At 37.5% G+C, this 25,623-nt stretch overlaps 1 protein-coding gene across 1 annotated transcript in view; it reads right to left on the bottom strand.

The window, feature by feature from the left end:
* Positions 1 to 6,489: 6,489 nt before the first annotated feature.
* The window catches only part of LOC139709014 (uncharacterized), a gene marked incomplete at its 3' end in the record, with an annotated part of 38,711 nt that continues 19,577 nt past the window's right edge, over positions 6,490 to 25,623 (bottom strand). Inside the window, exon 5 of the mRNA XM_071620982.1 lies at positions 6,490 to 6,647. Coding sequence (XP_071477083.1) covers positions 6,490 to 6,647 — 158 coding nt within the window. The remainder of the gene's footprint in view (positions 6,648 to 25,623) is intronic.

Genomic DNA, 25,623 nt, shown 5'->3' with positions numbered 1-25,623 from the left:
AAACCAGCTCTATTTTCACTCCTTAGAACAATTTGAGGCTCGAGAGTTGTGATCCATCTTTTATTCTTTGTTTCTATGTTGGAATATTTACTGAAAATCAACAGTTTATATTTAAGCATTCGATTGAATTCAAGAAAAATGGACATCAATTCATTTGATGTGTTGTAAGGCCATGTGTGACAACAATGATTGGAGATAAAATCTTGAAATTTAGCAATTGGGGTCTATTTGTTTGTTTGTTTGTTTGTTTGTTGGGGGGGGGGTTGATGGAATGATTTTGATCTAGGTATGATGAAGCCAATCAAACTGAGACTGGTAGCATTTAATCCAAGGCTAATCTCATGAACATGGCAAAAATGCTATTTAAAAAAAAAAGAATGTGAGAGTTCACACAAGATAAAAATAATACCTCGTTTGGATTTATGTAAAGATAGTATAAGGGAATATTATGATAAGGAAAAATTTATTGCAAGAAATAATCATAAATTGCAAGAGTTTCAGAAAAAATGTATCTGTTTAGATGCCTGTTCTCTTGATATGTATACTCTGAGTCACAATATTTCATTGCCTGTTTTTTAAAGTATTTTATTTGAAATATTACGATGTATTATGTATTCAGATGAATATATGTTTGATGTAAAATAATATATATCCCAGTGGGGGAAAAAATAGAAATATATATGACAGAGCTAGCCAGTAAATGAACTTGAAGGGTCATGTGAACAAGATTAAAAGCATCTAAGGGATAATAAGTCCATTGCAGAGATGATTTCACAAACATCTATAGACATCTGGCTTGTGATGAGAATAGCAGGTCAGTGAAAATACAGCATCTGTCAGTCAAAGCATGTGCAGGGATCAAAGATCACAGAGAGTAATTAACGAAACACCAATTTACTTACAAGGAGAAAATCCAAACACATGCAGACTTGACAGATGATGAAGATTTGACTATAAAGTAAACAGGGACAGACCAGAAGCATAATTATCTCTCAGCATCATAAATGTCAAAGCTCACTTCCTGATTCTTTTTTTTTTTTTTTTTTTTTTTGTTGTTGCAAGTAGCAAGATTTATGATGTCTCCTTGAGGAAAGCTGCCTGTTATGTTGTATATATGATTATATGTATCAACCTGTTACACTTTGTGTTTTGACAATGTGTGATTATTATCATTATTTCAGTGTCACAACCAAAAACCCCACCCCAAGAGTACATGGTTCTATTTATAGCTCACATTATCAAACCATCACAGACAGGAACGTTCTCCCTTCTTTATAGTCAGGAGCAATAACATTGATTGCAGTCCACACTTCTGCAGATATGAACTACTACAGGATTGTGTACTTAGCGATATGATACCAAATGATTGTCAGATACATTCATACTTGTTGGGTATCACACTTTTCATAGCCCTTGATATTTACACAGTTCGTACAGGAGATTCAACGGTATGCTAGGTTTTGAGTGAATTATAAAGACAACACTAAACCAAGTTTACTCACTCCAATATAATATGCTCTATTAACTAATCAATCAATCAATCAATCAATCAAACAAACCATCCATCAATAATCTAATTACATTAGATGCTCAATCTGTCCCATAGCAATTTGCCTAATTTCATGTTTAAGAAACATATTTTTTTTTTCATCTCATCATGAATAAGCATCTGCACTGATGCTAACATGATATGATTCTTTACATAATTCAGTGAACTTTAAGCTATAGGGTTGGGGCTGCAAACCTCTGTGGATAAAAAGATTGTACTATACAGAATAAAAAGGAATATATATATATATATATATATATATATATCCGTTGGGTACTAGTATATATCCGTCGGGAATATATGGTTTGTTGAGGGTCGAAAAAGTGCTCAATGCTGTAAAGCAGAGCATATTAGGCGTACTTGTTGAGGGTCGCCTATATATGATGCAATATTTGGTACCCTGGGGTACCAAATGAAAATTCGCCATTTTGTTGAATTAATTATTTTTTTTTCAGCGCTGTACCCTGGCTTACCAAAAAATGTGTCAAAATATTTGTTAGTATTATTATGCACAAAAATGTTTTCTTATTTGTGATTATGCATCAATTAATGCATCCAAGTGTACTTCGAAAAACACCTATGGTGCTAGTTCATTGCGACGACTTTGCCGTATCCGAATTCAGAATCGGCGTATCTGAATTCGATACGCATTATAAATAATGGCCATGAGATGGCACTATACAACGCGGTACCCCGGGTTACAACGGTACCCCGGTGTACGGCGTGCCGAATCATATATATATATATATATATATACATATATAAAGCAAACACAAGACAACAATCCCAAATGGAGAAAATATTTTGGTAAAGAAAAATGGAAAAATGTATTTTAGAAAACAAATCAAATGTCAGACAAAAAAAAAAAAATCAACAGCAACACATATTTCACTTTAAAATCATGCATGTCTTTTCTTACTCTGGATGAAAAAATGAATCATAGATATAGTATAACATGCAGTTTCACAGCTCTGTGGTTTGTTTCCATGATGCAATGTCTTTGATGTACTTTGTAAAGTGCAACTTCAATCATCAAGTCATCCCCAGTACAATTCCCTGGATAGTTATTGGCTTTTGAATGCAGATGGTGTTGAAAGTGAGCTTGGACAGTGCAGGTTTGAGTGTGTGTGTGTGTGTGTGTGTGTGTGTGTGTGTGTGTGTGTGTGTGTGTGTGTGTGTCATCACTGCATTTTCCCAGCTGAGAGGATTCAACATGTAAAGGTCCTAATTACCTTTGGGAGCAGTGATTTAAAATATGTTCACTTTTGATGCGGGTATGTAGGTCAGTTGTATCACAAAACATCCTACCATATAAAACTTTTTGCAACAAAGCCTAAGATATAAGGAGATATCACTGTTTTTTCTCATTTAACCATAACTGTAGACGGTTTAGTCTGGAAATATTTTTATTACAACTACTGTTCACATTTTGTATATTTAACAATACTTAACATCGATTATACTGGTTCAAATTTTAACATTGGTTGTTTCTATCCCTAACTCACATTTTAAAACCATTTTGAAGCACTAAATGCTGGGTTTTTGTTTCATCTGCAAATGGTAAATTATGCCTGTAAGGTTGTAGCTGGTCCTGATTGGACCAATTTCAAGTTCAGTGAGTTAGGAGCTGCTATCAGTGGCATTGACACACTTACTGGCAGAGGAGAAACTTTTCCTGGCAGACCTTCATCAAATTTCCTCTCTCCTCCATCGTCACAATGACCTCTTCCTCTTTTTTTTTTCCTACGATGGTGTTTCATCGCTCCCTATTTAACAGCCTTACTGTCATGTTATAATGATGATGTTCCATATGATACAGAGTGGAATATACCTGCGATGTGTGTTAGGGGTATAGCCTTTAAATTAAGATTAATCTGACAAAACAAAGATTTGGCATGCATCTTTGTACTACATATTTCCCGCGTCAAATTCCTGTTAGGTACTGTATTTGCCCTGCGTTCTTTTTTTTTTTTTTAAACTTAAGTGGTGGAAATACTGAGAGTAGTTTTCTTCTTTTTTTTAAAGCAGAATTAGTTGTGGGTGTTCATTCATATCAAGTAGCAGTTGACTTTTCAGAAAATGTCAATAGTCCCTGGTGAACGAATAATGTTAAGCAACTACTAAATGTATCTATGAAATAACTTATTAAGTGAGTGATTTAGGCCATCGTAAGCTTATCCATTACTCCATAATCATCAACATTTATCACTGTTTAGACTATTATGTATATAATGCTTCATTTTGTTGATTGTCAACTGTAATACGTTGTTATATCATATCCTTGTGTGATTTCATATTCATTTACACAAATTATACAATTCATACCATTCATGCACTCATGTACAAGTTTGTCTTTTTTATCAAAGTATAACATTGTGATAACAAAAATAAAAGTAAGTATGCTGATAATATCTTCAACACGCAGATATTTCAAGTAGTCTGCTATCTCAATAGAGCCTTAAGATACTGACTTTTGATTTCGTGATAGATACACACAGCGAGGCAGATAGGCTGCGTGTTATTTCAGCAGTAGCACGAAGTGCCATCAACAAGGTTTGTATTATACTGTACGAGCTGAAATTTTCGCGTACATTTATTTTCGCGAATTGCTACTTGGAGGACATGTTGTTAATTTCGCAGTTGCGAGGGTCTAACTGAACTTAGAGCGTGTTTCTACTGAGCGACGAAAATTCGAGGTGATGCCAGCCGATGTGTGGTGATACCGGCCGATGCCGGCCGATACCGGCCGATGCGTGGTGACACCTCGAATTTTTCCTCAGTGGAAACAGATCGGGTAGTGGCCGATGCCGGCTGATGCGAGGTGCTCCGTCGTCCATCTATTGAGGTGGTCGATGCGTGGTGACGCGAAGGACGATTCTCAGTAGAAACACAGCGGGTAGCGAAATTCGTGGTGTATCGGACGTCTAGAATTTCTCCCCGCGCTTTTCAATCGGTTCATCGCACACACTCCTTCGACACATGTGTACAAAATACGTGTGTACACACAGCGACCGTGTTCGCATCATGCTTTGTTCGTACCAACTCGCTTGTGTATGTGTTATAGGCCCTATACGTTACGTTACATGTGAATTGTGGCATTCATCGTCTATTGTTCGCGTGATTAACAGCCTAACTTATTGAATTACTAAGCCCTCATTACTTACTTGATTTTACACCGCGTTATTTCATTTTATATTGTCTCGAATCGCGAGAGTACCACATTAGTATGTCACAGCCTTGAGAAAATCTCAACTGGACCCTCGATCTCCAAAGATTTCTGATCAGTCAGTGGCAGGATACATGTTAGTTCGGGGTATATTGGATGGGAAGACAAAGAGAAATGGCTTATCAAAAAATAGCCGACGCAGTTGTAGCAAAGCAGGCAGGGTTCGGATCGTATTAACAGGCAGTGCGCGCGTGACCCAAATCTGTGACTTAAAAATACCTGACCTCCGGAATCGCCGCATTTGCACGTCACCTTTGCATCACCTCGTATTTTATCGCTCAGTAGAAACAGCTCGAGTGGTCGTAAACTACGAGGTGCTGCGTTGGACAAAATTCGTGGCGATGCCAGGGATGTGAGGTGCTCTCAGTAGAAACACGCTCTTAGTTATTCGCACGTTGATATTTTCGATATTTTGGCGGTTCAAAGGTGATTCGCGATAAATAAAACCACCGTGAAAATTTCAATTCGTACAGTAGTCTCACAGACCTATTTGGTTCACTGTAACTTATATCAGCCAAAATGTTGGGGGGGGGGGGGGGGAGGGGCTTCAAAAATAATAAGAAAAAATGATTCAATTAATCATGCAATTAGTCAGGTGCATTGCTATATCAGTGCATAAATCAACTAGCTGATCAACTATCAACAAACCCCCCTCCCCCATTCAAAACAGCACCCAAACCAAGCAGGCCTACATGTCATTTCCTGTCGAGAGTGAATCACATGGTATCTACACGTACCCTTTTGTGTGTATGTGTGTGTGTATATGTGTGTGTGTTTTATTTTCAGAATACAAAACAATTCAAGCCTTACTTTCCCATCATTTTCACTTTTGATCCACACTGCTTTAACATAATAATAATAATAATAATGATAATAATAATAACAACAATAATAATAATCATCACAATACTGATGATAATAAAATGCACATTCATGACAGAGAAAGTCAATTTACATTCCACTAACATTCATTATGAACATGAAAGGAGTTACTACATCACTGGTCATTCCACCTGCTGACCTTTCTTGGGGCATCTCAAGCCTTTTGTAAAATTATAGCGCAAAATGAAGAGTTCCCTCATCTTCAATTCAACTTCCAAAAGTTCTGCTACCGTGAAATCACACTCATATGTACAGGTGTAGGTAGATTAAATAAAGCAACGGGTTGATGCCATTGCCTAACATGTCTCCAATTAGCTTGCACCCAATTCTCACGAACATCTCCTTTGTTGACAATCATGGGGAATTTTAATAAAAGAAAGGAAAAGGCGTTCTTCAAACAGGAACAGGATTATATTTGGTCTTTGTTTACTGACAGTGACCTTGACTGCATCGATCTGAGCCAATCAGCAGAGCAAGCAGGCCAGTGCTGGTAGGTGCCGATCAGCATGAAGCACACTGTCTGTGCCATCTACTGTAAAAGTGGATATTTTTTGATGAGTAATTCTTCATGCTCGGTCGGGTAAGATGATTTTCGCATTTTTTTGATTCCGCGGAATCCAGACATGAACAACTGGACCACACAACAAGCAAAGATATTTGCATTCTTATGTTTTCACGCTGGTTTCTGGTTGCGCAAAATGCGCAAAAATTTCAACACCTTGAAAATTTCCACTTTAACAGTAATTCCAGTTTCTGCACTGAATTGAAAATTTTACTGTTGTTGACTTAGTATACACTTCTAGAAAGAAAAGAAAAGTGACCATGCACTCACTGTCTCATTGTTGTTGTTGTTTTTGCTGGTATCCTCCTCCTGTTCCACCCATGTCTTGAGGAGGGGTAGCATGTCTCCCCCCAGCATCTTGGTCACTTCCTCATCCAGTCGGACCACTCTCGTTTCAATCAGGTACGCCGCGATGCTGTAATGGAGCCCTGCAGAGAAGAGCATGTATATCTTACGTAATCACTACATTCTATAAAAGAACATTCTGTCCTGAAATCTGCCTTTTGTATGGGCAGTCCAACACACTGTAAAACAAGGAATGTTCGCGTGCATTTTAATTTCGCAAATTTAGCGAGCGCGAACATTCGTGAAAATTTCATGCCACGAGAAAGGCCGCCGGCTCCAATTCGCTAAATTATCATACCGCGAATATATCGTGTTTTACAGTAATTGTCACATTCCTGCATGCAGTGCAGACCTGGGGTCTCTTTTTTTAACTGTCAATGTGAAAATAAGTACAGCTTCCTGGCATGGACCCTACTACTAAAAAAACAACAACAAAGAGTTGCCAGACATGGATTTTTAGTTAAGATGAGCAGATTCTGAAAAGAGGAAACTATTGAGCTTTAAAATGATACATAACTCAATACAAACAGAATCTCCTAACCTATCTAAATATTAGAAAGAAAGTACACATGCTGGAAAAGTGTGTACTGAGAAAAAGGCTCTAAAGTATTGGGTCTATGATAGCGATTAATCTGGCTGTGAGCCGTGCTGTGTGCAATGAATAGGACCAAAAAGAAAAAGATATAAAACTTCTTAGCAACAACAATGAAGGAATTATCTGAAAGCGATCATGCCCTATCAACACCTTAGTCAATACGTGCCGAGATACGATTACCAATTTTTTGTTGTTGTAACTCAGGCCATTTTGATTAGGGGGAACTACTTTTTTGTGTTTGTGTATAATTGTAATATGATAGCAATAACAATAATTCATAATACAACATTAATCTCACGAATTAATAAACAACTTAATGATATACACAAGTACATAAACACAATTAAACGCACTGAAGATGAGTCCTGAATACATTCGGGCAAGCGTCTATATGGGAAATGCGTGTTGTAGCAAAAGCAAACCATCCTCAATGGGTTCTAAACAACAAAGAAAAGTGATATATATTAATATACATATATTCTTTTTAACCAACTCACACTACGAATCAGGAAAGCTTGAAATACTTGCACAATATCGCAGTCTTCTATTTGAGCAGGTGTCATATTTTATATAACTTGCATGGAAATTAGGATTATTACATCCACGTACTTCTGCCTGCAAAATAAAGCGTAGGAGATTCTGTCTACACTAGGTGTCACTTCCATTCAAACAACGTCTTGTCCATGCATTATAGTCTCGATGTGATATTCGTGTCTACTTTTGGTTTCAGGGGCAAACCCCACAGTAGTTGTGCAGATACTGACAGACTTCACAACACACTGACTTTTTATTTTCATTCTATTGTTTTGGGTTTTTTTTTTTTTTTTTTTGGTCTGCACTCATCTGTTAGATTTGACACACACAAAAAAAAGACACCAGATGTAGAAATACTAGGGTCAAATACACTGGGGTTGAATGTACTGCTGGGGAAGGCAGAGAGCAATCCAAATGAAGTCACACACCTTACACTTGAATGAATTTCATTCAGAGTGTATTTCAGTATCCAAGATCAGAACAAGGAACTACTATATAGCTCCATGGTCAAACACATTGGGGGCTCCATTGTCCTTACTAATATCTAAGTTCTGACCTTTTTTTTTCTTTTTTTCTTTTTTTTTTTGGCTGCTTTACTTAGAAAAAAAAAACATTTAAAAAGATACGATATCCCCTTGAAGCTGTTATCCCAGTAAAGCAAACTGCTCTAGTACTGATAACGGTCTCCTCCATCTGTACCTTACCCCATTCCTTGGGGAAACCCGGCAGCATCAACTCATATCTGGGAACCCGGTACACAAGAGTGTGCATTTGTGACCTAAATTCATGCTTCTAAATTTGTGTTATGCTGACCAGAAATAGGACTTTGATCAAAAGATTCAAGTTTCTTCTGTCAATATCTGTTCTTTTTCCGTATCAAAACTGAGTGTATTTTTGTTTACTTTACCTTCTCAAAAGAAGCATTTGCTTTGCTATTTCCTATGAAACTTGTATGATGATGTAGGGAGCAATCAGGGCAGAGCTCACAAGATTTTTTTACTTTCACTGACCCCTTTCAGGTGCCCTTATAGTGTATAACAAAGAGTTCACAAGCTTGTCAATGCATCCTCTATACCTCATGACCTATCAATATTTTGCATTGTTCAATGGCACATGCAGTTGACCATGGAAAGGGAAAACATGTACAGCCCGACTTTTGCACAGGCAGATTACCAACCTGTCCATTCTTTGTCGACGAGCAAACAAATCTCCTTTGGGGGCATTGAAGGTTCGCAAAGAATTAATGCAGAAGGAATGGGTTAAAATATGATATCTTTTCTTGTACACACGTAATTACATCCATTCCTTTAAGAACTTTGGCTGATATTTGATGAGAACATAAATGTTGATTTGTCATATGATTATTTGTAGAAGTGGAAAAATTAAACAAACTGAAACTGAAACATAATATATCTTCAGGATGCTGGATATAACAGGCCTGTATTATTATGATCAACATGCCTGACTTTTGATACAGTTTTTATATCCTGGTGAGAATTTTTACATCAATGACTGAGAGTTTCAATGTGAACACCAGGAGGTTTACAGTGCTCAGTTGTCCGAAATAAAGATCATACTCAAAGTCTAGTGTGAACAAAGACGTCACAAGGTGTATTCTCATTAGAATTTAATACTACAGTATGAAATACCATTTGTTTTGTTTGATTTGTTGGTTCCATTCTCACTAGAAAAATATGATGGTATAATACTGTATAAGCTGTTATTTTCGTGAGGGTTTAAATTTCACTAATCGGGCGAATCACACTTGGATTGCAAATCTAACAACATGCGAAAATGTCGCCATGCCCGAGAATAATAATGCACGTCTGTACGCGAAAATAACAGCTTATAGAGTAGATACCTACATGGTAAATGTAGGTCTCATTCACAAAATAATGTGGCATTGTGTATGCGCATACCTCCAGTGCAAAAAAAAAAACGAAGTATGTAGGGTCACATGAGAAATACACCGCTGTACGATTAGTGGTATTTCGTGAAATGATTCACACTCAAATCTCACATATATTATTTTGTGCAAAGTTTGAATTACCACCCTAAATACCACAGTGTATCGCAATGTGTTTGCGAAGTATTTGCATTCACATTACAAAATCTCATGAGAAATTCACATCATTTCATAATCACTGTCAATGCACCCATGTTCACATGATAGTCCAGCTTGTGGAATGAACTCTTGACGAGGGAGAGGGGGTAGCTACGAAGGATACTAGCATCTCTTTAATAGGTAGTGAATATGCTAGTATGCATGCATTTTGATACAAAGGCATAAAACAAGTAAAACAGTTGGTCTAGCTACCTCCTCCCACTCAGGGTTCCCTCACAGAGGTGGAAGGTAATTATCAAGTGAACACAACGAGGGACTGCAACTTACTACCACGGGCAAGGAGCTTGTTGAGCCATTACCTCCACTCGACAAAAATCCACAAGAAGAAGATGTCTGGTTGATTATATCCTGTGAGAGCCAAAAACTACCGGCACAGTTTGAAATTGGACCAAACTGTACGAGAGACCATCACACCCAGTGCCCAGACTCCTAATAAGTATTTAGCCTGCCGGAAGGTGGAATGGCCACACAATCTGGAGGCACCCTTGACATGCACACATAAGCTTGGCTCTGCTTGTTGTTGTTATTGTTTTTTTACCAATACCAAATTGCTTCCGAGAAGGAGTTATGTCCCATATATTCACTGCACGGCACACCAGTTTGCCGAGGGAAATGGGTTAATACAAAGAGGAGGCAATCGTTTGCACCATTCAGACTCTCTTCACCTCTAATAGGCTTATCCTCATTGTCGTACGAGGAAGAAGGGAAAACCCCTAAACGGGCAGTGGGAACTCCCTTGGAGCTCCTAGGAGGGCCAGTCCTCTTCCATAGGATGGGCAATAGACCTGTTGTCCTCCACTCTTTACATACCAATTGCTTGTTTACAGGTAGTGATAAAACAGGCTGCTAAATGTCTCCCCCCACCCTCACCCCCCCCCCTTCCTTCCTTTATTTTTTCTCTGTCTCTCTGTCTCATTTTCTTCTTAACCGGTTAAGGAAGAGTCCTGAGTATACCCAGCCAGGAGTCTATGGGAAATGCATGTTGTAGCAAAATCAGTCCATCCTCAACGGGTTAATCTCTTTGTCTTTCTACATTTCTTTCTCTATTTCACCTATCATTTTCTCCCTCTCATATACTCTTCCCATTCATATCTCTCATTATTTTCAATCTTCTATCACTCTTTACATACCCATTCATTTTTCTTTTCATCTATTTCTCTTTCTCACACACACATACATACACATTCACTTCAACTGCGGATATGATAATTTGCTCGAGGTAACCAGACCTATTCCATTATTTGTATCTCAAAAACATATACTTTTTCTTTTTTTTTCAGATAAATTGACTGACTGAAATTGCAAACCACAAAGAAATATTACTTAAATTCAGTTTATGAAAGCAAAAATTCAGGCTTCATGTCGTGCATAGGTACATACAAGATATCAAAGACACGTGTAAAAATGTGCAAATTTCCCCATTTGAATAGTGTGAAAACTATTTGGCTACATACAGGTCCTAAATATGTAGAAAGGGCAGGTGTGTTATATACATATTTATATACCCTAAGGTATATATACCCTTAGGGCCTTAAAGGTAGGCCCCATTTGCATGCCTTAAATGAAGAGTTGTATAAATACAGTGGTATGTTGAAGAGACTATCATTTTAGAAACTCCCATAAAGTATTGAAAGTGGAAGGTAACATTTAGTACATTTTTATTGACCGTTAGATTTTGAATTGAATTTTTTTCGGGGCTCACCGTAAATTCCAGTACATTACTAGGCTACCTTTGCAGACCCATGCACTGCATGTGTGTCCATCATGTATATTTTGTGAAGAAAGTTCATCAAAACTTACAAACATTTTTATATACATTCTTGCCACACACTCTATATGTTATTACATCAGCTCTTATACTTTTAGATTTGTGTTTATAGATACAAAAATACAGAAGACTGCAACAAAAAGGCTTAAGTGTGGCTGACACACAGAACTACTGAGTACATAATGTAGTTGAGTTTTGTGCATTATTCAAATTGTAGACAACTGTTGACTTCCAAATTTCTCAGCAGTGGCCTAAGCAAGTCCCCTGAGGTTCATATTTAATGTTTTGCTGCATTTTGGAAGGTCTGTAAAAGGTATCCCTTACCTTTAAAAAGGTGCTTTTTAATTTGTTTTAAATACTCTGAACAAACATACATATGCTCAGTGTAAAATATATCCCCAGTTGCCTGGAGTGAAATACTATTATTCCTGGTGGAAGCCATTGATGAGAACATACACACACACATGCACACATACACATACACACACACATAAACACACACACACACACACACACACACACACATACACACACACACACACACACACACACACACACACACACACACACTCACACTCATGCACATTCTCTGTTCCACTTCCCCTTTCCTCCTTACTGGCTCAACAATGCAATAATGACTTCTGAATATTAGCAGATCATTCACCAAAACTACCGATATGAGAGACATTCTGAGGCTACTTTTGCACTCATGAAATTCCCCATCCTGTGTTTGATTGCTCCAAAGTCAGTCCTACATCCTCATTTTCATGCCCTTTTGATAACTCTACTGAGTAATTATCACGTTTTGCAGCAACAAAATATATGCAGACAATGTAGATGATTCCTTGCATAATGTCACATAAAATTGGGCTAGCAAAAATTTTAATCATGAACCCTTTCTGTCCCAATGAGTTTAATGAGCACAAATTCCACAGACATAACAATGGACATTACATTAATATCCGCATTCACATGTACAAAACAGTTGGATGGCGAGCTTGATTCTAATCTCAAAAGATTTGTTTGCAAGCGTTCACACGCTAGGAATTAATAGGATAGCACAGTGATGTTTAAAGTTTTTCAAGTAGAAGAGTCAGAAATGAAAAAGAGTGAAATCAAAAATACAAAAAAAAATTCTGTATAGATTATACATGGAAATGAAAGCAATTGTTCATGTCAAAATCTCTTTGATTATTTTTCTAGGAAATATGTCTTTTTTTAGACAAACGCTAAAACTTTTACAACTCTAGCATTCTGTTTTGTTTTTTCTTTAAAATTCTGTTTCTTAGGATGACAACCTGCATATTGTGCATTTCCCAAGTCACAAGTTTTAAATACCAATGATATCAAGCAAAATACACACCAATCATAATCATAATCACAAATATAACACAGCTCAGGGAAAGATTTTCCAACCCAAATTTGATTAGTGATTTTGCCTGATGAATATTCTAATAGCATTCTGTGTACACTCCTACAAAAGAAATCTTGCTACACAAAAGATAGTATGTGTTACAGTGGGGAAAAAAACAACAACCCAGAATGCATCCCAAATTGTGATGCGATATCAGGAAACTTATCCCTTGCATTGACGGTTTTGCAGTTTCCACCAATCCTGTAGCCTTTTGTCAAGGCCCTCCGCTGTATGGTGAAGAGAGCCCAGCTGAGTGGGGTTACGCGAGGGCCTTTTGAGATCTGCTTCTCATCCTTTTGTTAGCCCTTTGAATTACCAACTTTTGCTCCCCGATTTCGGGAGCAAAAGTCGACCAATCAACGTGTCTGTCTGCTCGAACCCGATTTGAATAGAGCGAATGCACGCCGCAGACTTCACAGAACTCTACACACTGAGTGTGTAGAGTTCTGTGGCAGACCTCTGCGGGTGGTCAATGATGCATGCGAACAGGCATGACAACACCAAGACTGAGGATGCGGGGAGCGCGCCATGTTCCATCGGTCGACCGGAACCCGTTAAAATGAGTATTCAGAAGGGTTCACGTGTCATGAATAATAATGTGTGAAGTAGATCTCAAAAGGCCCTCGCACTGGCGCTCTCGGCTGGGCTCGCTTCGCTCACCCAGTACAGCGAGAGGGCCTTGACAAAAGGCTACCAATCCTGCTGACACATACCTTTTGCAAGAGCTTCAAAATATTGCAAACATTAACACATCGACACACACAATAATAATGGAAATGGTGAAGACATATGTATGCAGAATGACAGGTGTCCCCTCTTTAAGATGACATTATACATGCATTTGAACAAGATATTGTTGTCAAATGGTTAGACATTTAAAGGGAAAATCGTGTGTCGTCATGCCAACAGCTAAGCAGAGATCACTATAAAGTGATGCAGTATAGAAGCATCTCATGAAATATATCACATCTCTTCTAAAAGCTCTCTAAATTTCTTGCCCATCTGAATATGAAATTTCTGAACTGAAAAGGATATTTGATTTTCAAACCACCAAAGGGTAAAGCTGTAGGATTGGAAAAAAATACTCTGAAACTGTTCTCCACATTTCATTAAATCCTGTTGTCTCTGTGTGAACCTGTCCTGACTCTCTTAATACTTGTTACTATTTTCGGTTTCTTTTATACCCAATGATTTTTTTTTCCCAGTAAGTTTTGTGTTTAGGATGCGGCATGGCCAGCAGGAAGCGAAATGATCAATGGTTTTCCTTTGGGAATACCTGTGAAAGTGGGAATACCAGTGAAAGCTGGAATTCCACTCACCTTTATATCACTGGCACACCACTAGCATAAAAGAAAGTAAAAAAAAAAAAAAAAAAAAAAAACCTGGATGCAATCCAAAATATCTGTAGTGACTGCTGCATTAGGTTGAATACATCAAAGTTCATGTTGTCATAATACCAAATAGTCTCAAGAAAACTTGACTGAATTTTCAGTTCGGAGTGGTTGGAAAACCTATAAATAGCCAAATCTATCCATTATGTTGAACTAGCAGAATTGAAAGAAAAGTGAGTGTAATACATCAAATCAATAACTTTTTGAAAGATCATGCACAAACCATTCATCCCTTTAATAACTCTCAAGATATATGGTTATGAAACTAGTATAACCATATAATATATAATTTTATTGTAAACATAGTTTTGAGGAGTCATTCCCTTGTCATAACCTCACTTGCACAATTGTTTTCATTGGTGTCCATCTACACAATGACTGTGGCTATGACATAACTGTGCGTAAGAGATCTGCAGTATTTTTCTCTCTTTTTTTGGTAATTTTAGGAGTCAAATTTTCTTCTCATGGCGACCACTTGTAAATAAAGGCAACCTGTGTATAAAGACCAATGAAGCTACTGACACATTAATGAACCTGTCTACAAAGACCTCTGAAGCTATTGACATGTTCATGAACATGCTATTCAAGCACTTAATCTTACCAAGCCGTGCTTTGTGCAGTAAATGGGGAAAAAAACAGGATGTAAAACTCCACAGCATCAACAATGAATGGAATATCGGATTAAGCTGAAATCAAGCATGCTTGATTAATATATTCTGTTCAAGACTTAACCAACTTCCAAAGCAGTGACACCATCCATTCAAAAGTTACAGGAGTTGGAATTGAGGAGTATGTTAAGGGTTTTTAAGAAATGAAATGGGTACTCACACTATTCTACAAAAAAGGTGTTCTAGAAAATTGCTAAAAACATAATACCTCACCCCAAACTTTAAAGTAATATAGAAAAACTGCCCTTTCAAGAAGTATGAAAAACTCAAGATTGACTAGGCTGACCCATTTAACCTATTCACCTATTTTGAGTCCTCCTGTTTATTCAGGGTGTGCAACTTTTTGATGGTCTTGTGATGCACTGTCACATATATATGTATATATCTTAAAGGACAACTTCACCTTCATAGACATGTGGGTTGAGTGAATGCAGCAATATTAGTAGAGCACATCATTCAGAGTTTGAGGAAAATTGGACAATCAGTTAAAAAGTTATGAATTCTTTAAGTTTCTGATCAGTCACGGCTGGATGAAAAGACTACTATAGCTTGTGATGTCACATGTCATGAGTACAACGATATAAAGAAAGAATAAAGAAAATTCAACATATTTCCATTTTTCTTGCATAACAAAAGAACACTTGACTTCTCTCTTTTAGAAGGCAGGGGGAATAATATTACCCTTAACATACGTCAGTACCATACGTCAGCAGCAAGTCGAAGAAATGTGCACTTTATTCAAAAAGTAAAGTTTTGTGAAATTCTCTTTTCATTTTACTTATATCGTTGTACGCATGTGACATCAAACACTGTAGTAGTCTTCTCATCCAGCAGTGACTGCGCGGATACTTCAAAAATTCATAACTTTTGAATGGATTGTCCGATTTTCCCCAAACTTTCACTGATGTGTTCTACTAATATTGCTGCATTCTCTCAATCCTTATGTACATGAAGGTGGACTTGTCCTTTAAATCACATTTCCCAGAGGTACAGTAAGTACTGCCAGTGCTACTTTTGCACCCATATATGTTTGGCAGTAGTACAACATCCTCCCACATAGCACAAACTGCAGGAAACACAGGTCCGAAGTTACACTGTCACACTGCATTTCCAGGAGCTGATGTCACGATTTTGCAGGAACCCACGAGAAAAGCTATTAAAGGGAAGATAAACCCCAAGAGCAATGTGGATTGAGTGAAAGCAGCAGCATTAGTAGAACACATCAGTGAAAGTTTGAACGAAATCGGACAATCGATGCAAAAGTTATGAATTTTTAAAGTTTTGGTGTTGGAACCGCTGGATGAGGAGACTACTAGAGGTTATGACGTATGAGTGGACAACAATACCAAGAAAATATAAAGAAAATACTACAAAAATCCATTTTTCATGAAAATTACAAATTCCATCAACTTGATATTTACATATGTTAAGGGTAGCAATTATTCCCCCTGCTTTCTGAAAGCTGTTGGTCCATTGCTCTTTCATAATTCTAGAAAAGTGAATTTTTGTTGAATTTCCTTTATATTTTCTTTGTATTGTTGTCCACTCATACGTCATATCCTCTAGTAGTCTCCTCATCCAGCGGTTCCAACACCAAAACTTTAAAAATTCATAACTTTTGCATCGATTGTCCGATTTTCCTCAAACTTTCACTGATGTGTTCTACTAATTTTGCTGCTTTCACTCAATCCCCATTGCTTTTTGCGTTTACCTTCCCTTTAAAAGAATGGCAGACCCCTTGCCACTCAGAAGGTTCTCACTGTTGAGCTGCTATCACAATATTTTACAAGGACCTTGGTGACTATTTAGAAACAACTGAATGTTTTGAGCAATAGTGGACTTTATGACACAAGGGCCTTTAGTTTTCTTCTCCTCAAATGAAGAAGTGGTTGATCTTTGAGCAACTTTGGTATCATGAGAGATTTTACAAATGAAGAGTCTTTCACTGGTGAAATGTCATACTGAGTTGCATTTAAAGTCATTTTACCTTTAGGATCGCCCCTCCACCCCACTCCCCCCCCCCCCCCCCCCCCTCCCTAACACACACAAGTACACATATACATGGTTTGGCACAAGTAGGGCTTCCATCTTCAAAATGAACACCACAACCTAAAACCATCATTATCAACTTCATCATCAATCCGCTGATTATAAATACATCATTTGTAGCTGCATTATTGTTACTTTTATTCCCTATCTTCACTTCTTTGATAAAGAAACATAAACTATTAACCAGAGAGGTATCTCACCTCCCTGTATTAACCCACTGAAACACCAAGACACCAATACTGAGAGGGCACTGAATGAACTTGAAATGTGTTGTTCAAGAAATTAAATGTCATCGTGTGTGTTGTGTACATTGCATAATGGTGAAGGGAAAGGAAGGAAAGAAAGGAAAGGGCTAATGAATCCTTACGCCCAATGGGTTTTCCTTCCATCTTTCATGAAATGCACACAGAGTGTTGATAGCCCATCCCCTTACATATTCCACTAGCATAATGTCAAAAAAAAGAAAAAAAACCAAAAACTCATGGTACAAATGAGGTAATGCTGCAAGTTTTTTAATACTTTGAGAGATCTGCTCTGAGAATGAAAAGTTTAACCCCTTTTCTGCAGAAGTAAAAGAAGTAATATCTAAATCAATTTTGAAGGATTCATCTACTTCCCTATTGAATCTGATGAATGGGCAAAAATATCCCCTACTAAGAGAAATACTTGCATCAGCATTACCATAAATTTCAAGAGCCACTCATATCTTTGTCATTATCACTGTGATCACTGCATCATCAATGCAACAAAGACTGTCATTCAAACATGTGCTCGTGTTGCAAAAACATTGTTGTTGGCACTCACCTGAAGATGTCTGGCAGGTATACTTGTAGATCCCACTATATACAACTGAGGGAAATCACCTGCACATCCACAATTAACCCAATGTTGTCAAATCCAGAAAATTGTTAACACGAAGCTAGAGTTACTGTAGAGCCACCACAGCAAACTCTCTCGAAGGCACTACTAGATGACAAAGTAATCCTACAAGATTACACTTTGTTCCTGACATACATTCATCCCGGTTTGAATTACGCTGAATTATATGCCTGTGCAGCAACACTCAATTTGGTCACCAGGCATTGAAGAAGAGGTAACTGAAGCTACCAATGACACACAACTCAGTCGAATGTCTGAGATTCATGAACAGACTGCTGTCTTTTCATGGCGGGCCACCTGTCAGGAAAAATGCTATTGAAGTGAGAGAAGTGTGCGGATGCGTTTGTTTGGCAGTTGGTCGATCCTACACCAGCCTAGAGGAGGAATATCACCGATGTGATCTGGATCCAAATCATGACATACAATAACAGAGAGATCTCTGATGATGTAGAAGGCTCAGGTTACTCAAACCGATGGCGGAAGCTCACTCAGGATGTGAACAGGAAACTGTTGGCCTACGACCACTCAGCACTGTGAAACCACATTGGGCGGATTGGGACTTGGCTGTGCAACATCCTCTGTGTTCCTACCCCTGCCTCTTGACCCACAACCCCACACCCTCTGCCCTTCCCTCCCCCCCCCCCCCCACAAAAAAAAATGAATAAATAAAATGTAAAAACATATTGGTGTACCTAAAAAAAAAATACAAAAATGAACATGAATTAATAACATACTGATATGACAAGTGAATTGAGACTTAGGACTGAAGAGTTATACCTAGAGGAATTACTTTTGGCTGAATATTGTTAACTTCAGACCATTCACCTTTCACCCCTGCCATTTCAGCCATTTTATTGCCGTGCAATAACTCTGACTTCAGCATGGAAAAGTTTGGCAAATATCTCATCATCAAGTCTATTGTGCCATTCTCACTGCACTAAAATAATGTTTGTTTGTATTTTTTGTTGTTGAGATCAGGATCATGACCCAAATCTCGAAATTTTTATGGGGAGAATGCCAACATTTTTTTTTTTTTTCCAATCCAAATCACACAAATTAGCATGAATTTTTGCAAAAAGACGCAGTGAGAACAGTAACTGCAAACAATGTTGCATTTGTACATACCACAATGCATCATGCTTGTTGTGCTTTGCTATCTTTACCAGTTGTGGCATGTGCAGTATCTTGACCTGGCATTAACTGTGACATTTTAAGCATACCATTAATAACATGCGTGGGTCAGCTCTTGGCAAATAATCACCACCCAAAACATTTTGATTGTCTTTTACATTGAGAACGCTGTATCAAAAAGATGCGACCCTGACTCTAAACCAAATTTTGAAATTTTTGCAATGAGAGAGGCATTTAAACCTCATGTCAGGTACTTGGACCAAGAACCAAGAAAATCTATCGGCAGTTTTTGTTTTTGTTTTTGTTTTTTGGGTTTTTTTTTTGGTAATCTTTCTTCTACCGTGCCATAAGAATGGGATGACAGAAGGACAATCGGACAAATGAATAAATGGATGGACGAACAATCCCAAAACATAATGTGCCATCGCCCTTTGGGGTAGAATACATCAAAACAAAAATATGATATCCAACTTTACATGCAAAAAAAGAAAGGAGAAAAAAAAACCTCTTTCATGTAAATGTACTGTTGCTTAAAAAGGAAAGCCATTCTAAACTCCATTCCACATTCAAATTGACAGAGCCCAATAGAGTTATGTCAAACAGAACAAAGAACATTTCATGCAATTGAACAAATACAAGAAGGACTTGTAGAATTGTCAATTGGAGGTTATTTTCAACTTCTTGTCACCCTTTTTCATTTGTTTTTCCAATCATCGCAAATCATTTGCAAATAATTTGATTACGTTTGTGATATGATTCAATAAAACATACAATTAAAATAGTTTCACAAGTTTCAGCCAAACATAGCTGTTGATCATACAATCATGGATGTAAATTAGAAGGGGTGATAATGTCCTTGCCTCATAAATCTCACAGTATTGCTGGCACACAGATCTTCACTCTTTGAATTACATCTCAAGAGGAAAGAAAATGCAATCACTGCATAAAGATTATTAGATAATTGTACTGTCTTGTGAACTTTGTTACAATGGGAGTCACCTGTACTAGCCCAAAAATAACAGCACACACAAATTTTATCTTCCTACAAGTAATACTAGTTCACATTCTGATTTCACAGCATTAAAAATTCACAAAATTCACTTTACCTGGCCAATCGCAAACAATCATGCAAAAATATCTTCTTTTACAGTACACGGAGTGACACAATTAAGTGTGCTGAGTAGTGTGACTAACTTATCATAACCTTGCGGTCCTGTTTCTATTGCACTGGTACACATGCACTGCCTGTTATTCCAATATTCAATAATGTGCATATAAATGGAAACCAAGATGTCATTCTATACCCTCTTGAGAACAATCAAAGCAATTCACGCAAGGACTCTTCAGTTATCTGTCTCTCCTTCTCTCTCTCCCTCTCTCTTTTGTTTTTGTTTTTCTTCTCTTTTTCTCTCCCCCCCCCCCCCTTCTGTCTATTGCCAACTCTCTATAGGGCTTTTTACACTTGTAAATTTTTGCTTAGTCAACGGTGGGGCTAAGGGGGGGGGGGGGGGGGGGGGGCCTTAGCCCCATCGTTGGTACGTGACTATCCTAGCTTAGCCCACTTTCTGTTTACACTCGTTTTTGCCAAAGTGGGCTAGCCCCACCGATAATCCCGTACTATTTGGCCCTGCAAAATAGCAGGGTTAGCACCGCAATTGCGGTGCCAAGCAAGTGAGTGTAAACGGAACGAAAAAATAATCCTGGGCTAAGCGACAGAGACGAAGTCCGACCCTCACTGACCAATCAGAAATGAGGTAATCAAGTGCTGCCGGTGCGTGCGTGTACGTGTACCGTACACAGCGTAATCATGACTATTCATGTGGTTTGGAAAGTACCGGACTAAGAAATACGAGTGTAAAAAGGTCAATTTTCTCCTTAGCCCCGGACAAGAGCTTAGTACGGGACTAATTGGCGAGTGTAAAAAGCTGAAAAAATTGGTACGGGACTAACGAAAGTCCTGGGTCAGAGAAAGTCCGGGGTTAAGAAACACAAGTGTAAAAAGGGCTTATTTCACATTTGCATTTTAAAACCATTGTTCATAGAGACCCAACATGCCATACAGTAACACTGGATAAAATTTACCATATTTGGGTTGTAGTGGGTTAAGAATGAGTGACTAATGTTAATCTCAAGTTCTCACACAGATAATTTTGCATTGGGCTTGTTAGAATCTTTCTTTCATTCTTTGATCTTATTGTCTTTTCTTTCTTTTTTCATCATTCATGTTATAAAATGGGCCCTTAAATTCATGAAATGCCGTTTTTTTTTTTTACCATCAGGTATCCAGGGCACCTACAACAAAATACAAGACTTAAGCCATGCTTTCGGATTTTACCCGATGCATGGCTCAGTGTGGATCAGTAAAAATAAATGCATGACAGTTGACCATTGAGATTGCAGAGATTCTAAAGCCCATTTTATAACAGTAAATAGGTTGAATGAAATTTGCGTTGTGATTGGTTGGATAGCATCATGTGATTGTGGGAAAATGCCGGTATAGTGGCGCGACCGTAATAGGTGCCACTATATCGAACGCTTACAACGCGTGCCTATGCTTTATGTACGCAAAGATTCGCGCAGGGAGGGATGTAGTAGGACAAGGCCAAGCATTTCAACGTATGCGCGCGTAGAGCAGAATGTAGGAGTTTATACGCGAGTCTGCTCTGTGATGTACAATACGCATACACGGCTGTACTAGCGTCACGCGCTGTGTACATAAACTACAGTACAGTAGGGTGTGCAAGAGGTTATGAAACTCTGCGTGCAAGAAATCAGTGCCGGTATGGTGAGTCTAATGTTAGATCTAGGGCCTAGACCTACGGAAAATACATTTAGATTGAGGGACCTATTTACTATAACAATTAGTGCATGTTCTATTGATGCACCAGTACTGGACTATAGAACTCCAAATACTAAATTATCCCTCGTGCAGTTCTATTCACGTCGGCCTGCGGCCTCGGTGAAACAAAACAGCACTCGGAATATTTTTGGATTTGTCGTTCTCTAATCCAGTATAGTGCATCATAGAGCAAGCAATATTTGTATTTAAATATTAAATAATAGTCACTATTCAGGTTATCATGATGCGCACATACATTTCAAAATGCTCCTAATGACTTAGAGATCATTTTGAATACATTGCAGGCCATTTTCAACATTTCAAAATTTTGCAAACGTGCATCATTAAGACCTATATGGGCGTACGTAAAGCAAAAATGATATATTTTTTTGAAGGAATCGCTTCGTAATTTTGTTGAGCATATGTTTGCCAAGTTTCAGGTCAATTCGAATTAATATCATATCATATGAGCCCGTCAAAGTTGAAATATTGCATGTGCATCAATTATGATGATATATTTTTAAAGGTCAACCTTATTCTGATAATGGCCTGATTTCAAGGAGCATAGAAAATATTCTGTAATATTAACACAGATATATATTTCGCAAAATTTGGATTACAAAAAAAAACTCTTGTTACACATGTACTTCTGCAGAGCACACATATGCACAGAATTTTAATCATTATTGTTTCTTGTGGACTTTACTAGACTTAATTTGTTTATTGCATTGCATGACAGGTCATTAAACACCAAATCTAATCTTCAATCCATGGCAAAATCCATTGCATTTCAGTATAGTATGAGCACTCAGTATCTGACAATGAAAGAAACATACATATTCAGGTCTATTTTTCTTGCATGTTCTTGTCATTATGCAGACTGTCTAACAAAGCAGCTTTTACATGAAACAAGGCAGCATGCTACTTGCTGAGAGATGATGCTGATAACATACGACCTACGTTCATACTTCTCTTGAGGTCTACGAGAAATAACATCTAGAATTGATATTTTCGCATATGTTCATGAACAGCATCCAACTAACAAAATTTGTAAAAAAAAAACTTTGCAAAATATATGCATGTCATACACAGTGTATGTGTAAGTAGTCTTACAAGAAAGAATAAAATATTACAAGTTCAACGGTAAAATTTTGATCAAAATCAGGTGAAAAATAAGGAAGTTATGACATTCTGAAGATTCACCAATCTTTCTGGAAACAGTTCTTGAATGGGAAATATGAATATGCAAATGGGGAAGTGAGCATGTCATACCCTCCAACTTGCCATATAGTTTGTACATAACATTTTGAAATTTCCAGTTTTTCATCCAAACGCAATTATGCCTGCGGCTCAAATCTTGGTATATCCTACTGATCACTATTCTGAAGTTATTCAACCAGGAATAACATCATGTTTGAAACATCGAATTTTTGTCATTTTTTGTACACGATCAGTGGAAAATTGTGAGGTTATGACATGGCCAGCTCACTCATTTGCACATTCATATCCACTGTACAAGAATTGTTTTGCAGAAATAAGCAAAACTTCAAAACTTCCGTATTTTCCATCCGATTTCCGTCAAATTTTTAATCGTTGAATTCGCAAGATTTTACTCTTTTCTATCAGACTAATTTATTTTGGGACTGCATTTTCCCTTTAAGGGAGCTGGGGTGCTGACAGTCTGGGGGGGGGGGGGGTTCAGCGTGAAAAGGGTATTAGGGAGACCTTAGAAAACCTACAGGTGTTTGTAATTAAGAGCACCAGTGAACTGGTCCCAAGAAGATGGTGTTGACAGTGTTTGGTAAGCAACAGGATGACCCTGTGACCCTAGAAGTCACAATTGAATGAGGATGGGAAGTGGTCACTTCCCTGCTCTGATCCTTCTATGCCAAACAAAAACAAACCACGGCACAGAATTGCGGTCGTTCCAAGTGCAACAGACTGATTGTTCAGAAATCTGCTGCAGTATTTATCATTTTATCCTCTTTAAAATTGGTAATTCTGCTTTACACTATGTATTTTATATGGAAAAAAGATAAAGTGGGACTGGCTAACTTTATCAAATCTGTGCAAAATCAGACAGAAGTCTACACAAAGAATATGTCCATTTAAAGGAAAAGCAGGAACATTAATCTTCTAAAAATGACTAGCAACTTAAGAATCTGTTTTTCACCAATTTAGAAATTAATGAAGAGGCTTTTGATATTTTCCAACTAAATAATTTTTTATGGTTTATAGAGGACTTGTATAAAAGAGATTTTTTCACTCTACATTATAAATTACTTACATGACTAAAAAAAGTCATGCTGAAAAGAAACTACACCAAGCAAAAGCAAAAAAAAAAAAAAAATGGGTGAAAGCTAAGACTTTCCTTGCATGTAGCATGAACAATCTCAATATGATTTAATAATCTGTGAGAAGGGCATGAAAAATGTCAAATATTTAAAGGAAAAATTATTTCCATCCTCGAGTTGACTGTAATGAGAATCTCCTACTACAATCCAACAGACCAAAAATAGAAAATTTCGGTAGAAATGGACAAAAAGACAGGAGAGTTTGGAAATTCTACAAATTCACCTATTTGCACAGAATACCAATCATAAGAACATATAGATGAGGTATATACATCATTGAGTAAAAAGTCTCCAACTGTGGTTGATATGTAAAAACACTGTGAATTGATTTTTTAGGTCAATGACAAGCCAGCCATGGCTTCCCTCGTCAAAATTACTGCTTCATCATTGCAACCCCTAGATTAATACAACTTCCTGTTTACGATTCACTAAAAAATAATCTTAGCAAACAATTGCATGCAAGCCAGAGGGAGGGTTAATAGCTATTTCTTCAACAACAACAAAATAATTAAATACCGTTAAATGAAAATTAGCCTCCTTTTACTCTTTCTATTCAAATGAATGTAGAATGGAATTTCTCCTTGTTATTTGGTAAGGTTGTACATGTTAAAATGTTGTAAAAATTGTGGTTTTGAATTATAATTTGATATATGCTACCATCCAGATCCTTACAGGCACTATTTTGCTGATTTATTACAACTCTCCAAAAATTTCCTGGGAATGGATAATACTTAGTCTGTTTGATAACTGTACAACTTGAATATGCTCATCTTGAAATACTGTAAAACAAGCTATTTTTTCATGTGCATGAAACTTTTGCACAGTTTGAAAGGAGCCTGGATTTGTGAAATTAGACTGCATGCACGAGTTCTTGTCTACTGAATGTATTGAATGCCAGTGGCAATACATGAATGTTTTGAGCTGCAAAAAAAAAGGCAGTTGGCTCAAATTCGTGAAAGTTTCATGCTGCAAACTTTTCTGGTTTTACAGTACACACAGAGCATACATGTACATATATGTACTACTGTATATGCCGAATATTTCGCAAGGTTTTTATTTTCGCGAATTTTGCCAGTCAGCTGCTATTTGCGAAATTAAAAACACACGAAAATATTGACTCAAATGCCGATATGAATGTGACGTACATGTATACATTTTCTCTGTTCAGTACAGGACTCCACGGTCGTGAATTTAACCACTTGCGAAATATATGGTGTATACAGTATGTGATGTGAGTGGGTCTGAAAAGACAGTGGACAGGTCTATGTATCTCATAGATGCAACTTTAAAGGTCTATATACACCTGCTTTAT

Source organism: Diadema antillarum, unplaced genomic scaffold (assembly GCF_040938485.1).
Source record: "Diadema antillarum isolate AM-2024a unplaced genomic scaffold, OU_Dant_1.0 seq00001399_RagTag, whole genome shotgun sequence".
In the NCBI taxonomy this organism is placed as follows: Eukaryota; Metazoa; Echinodermata; class Echinoidea; order Diadematoida; family Diadematidae; genus Diadema; species Diadema antillarum.
This window is presented reverse-complemented; position numbering and strand designations above follow the sequence as displayed.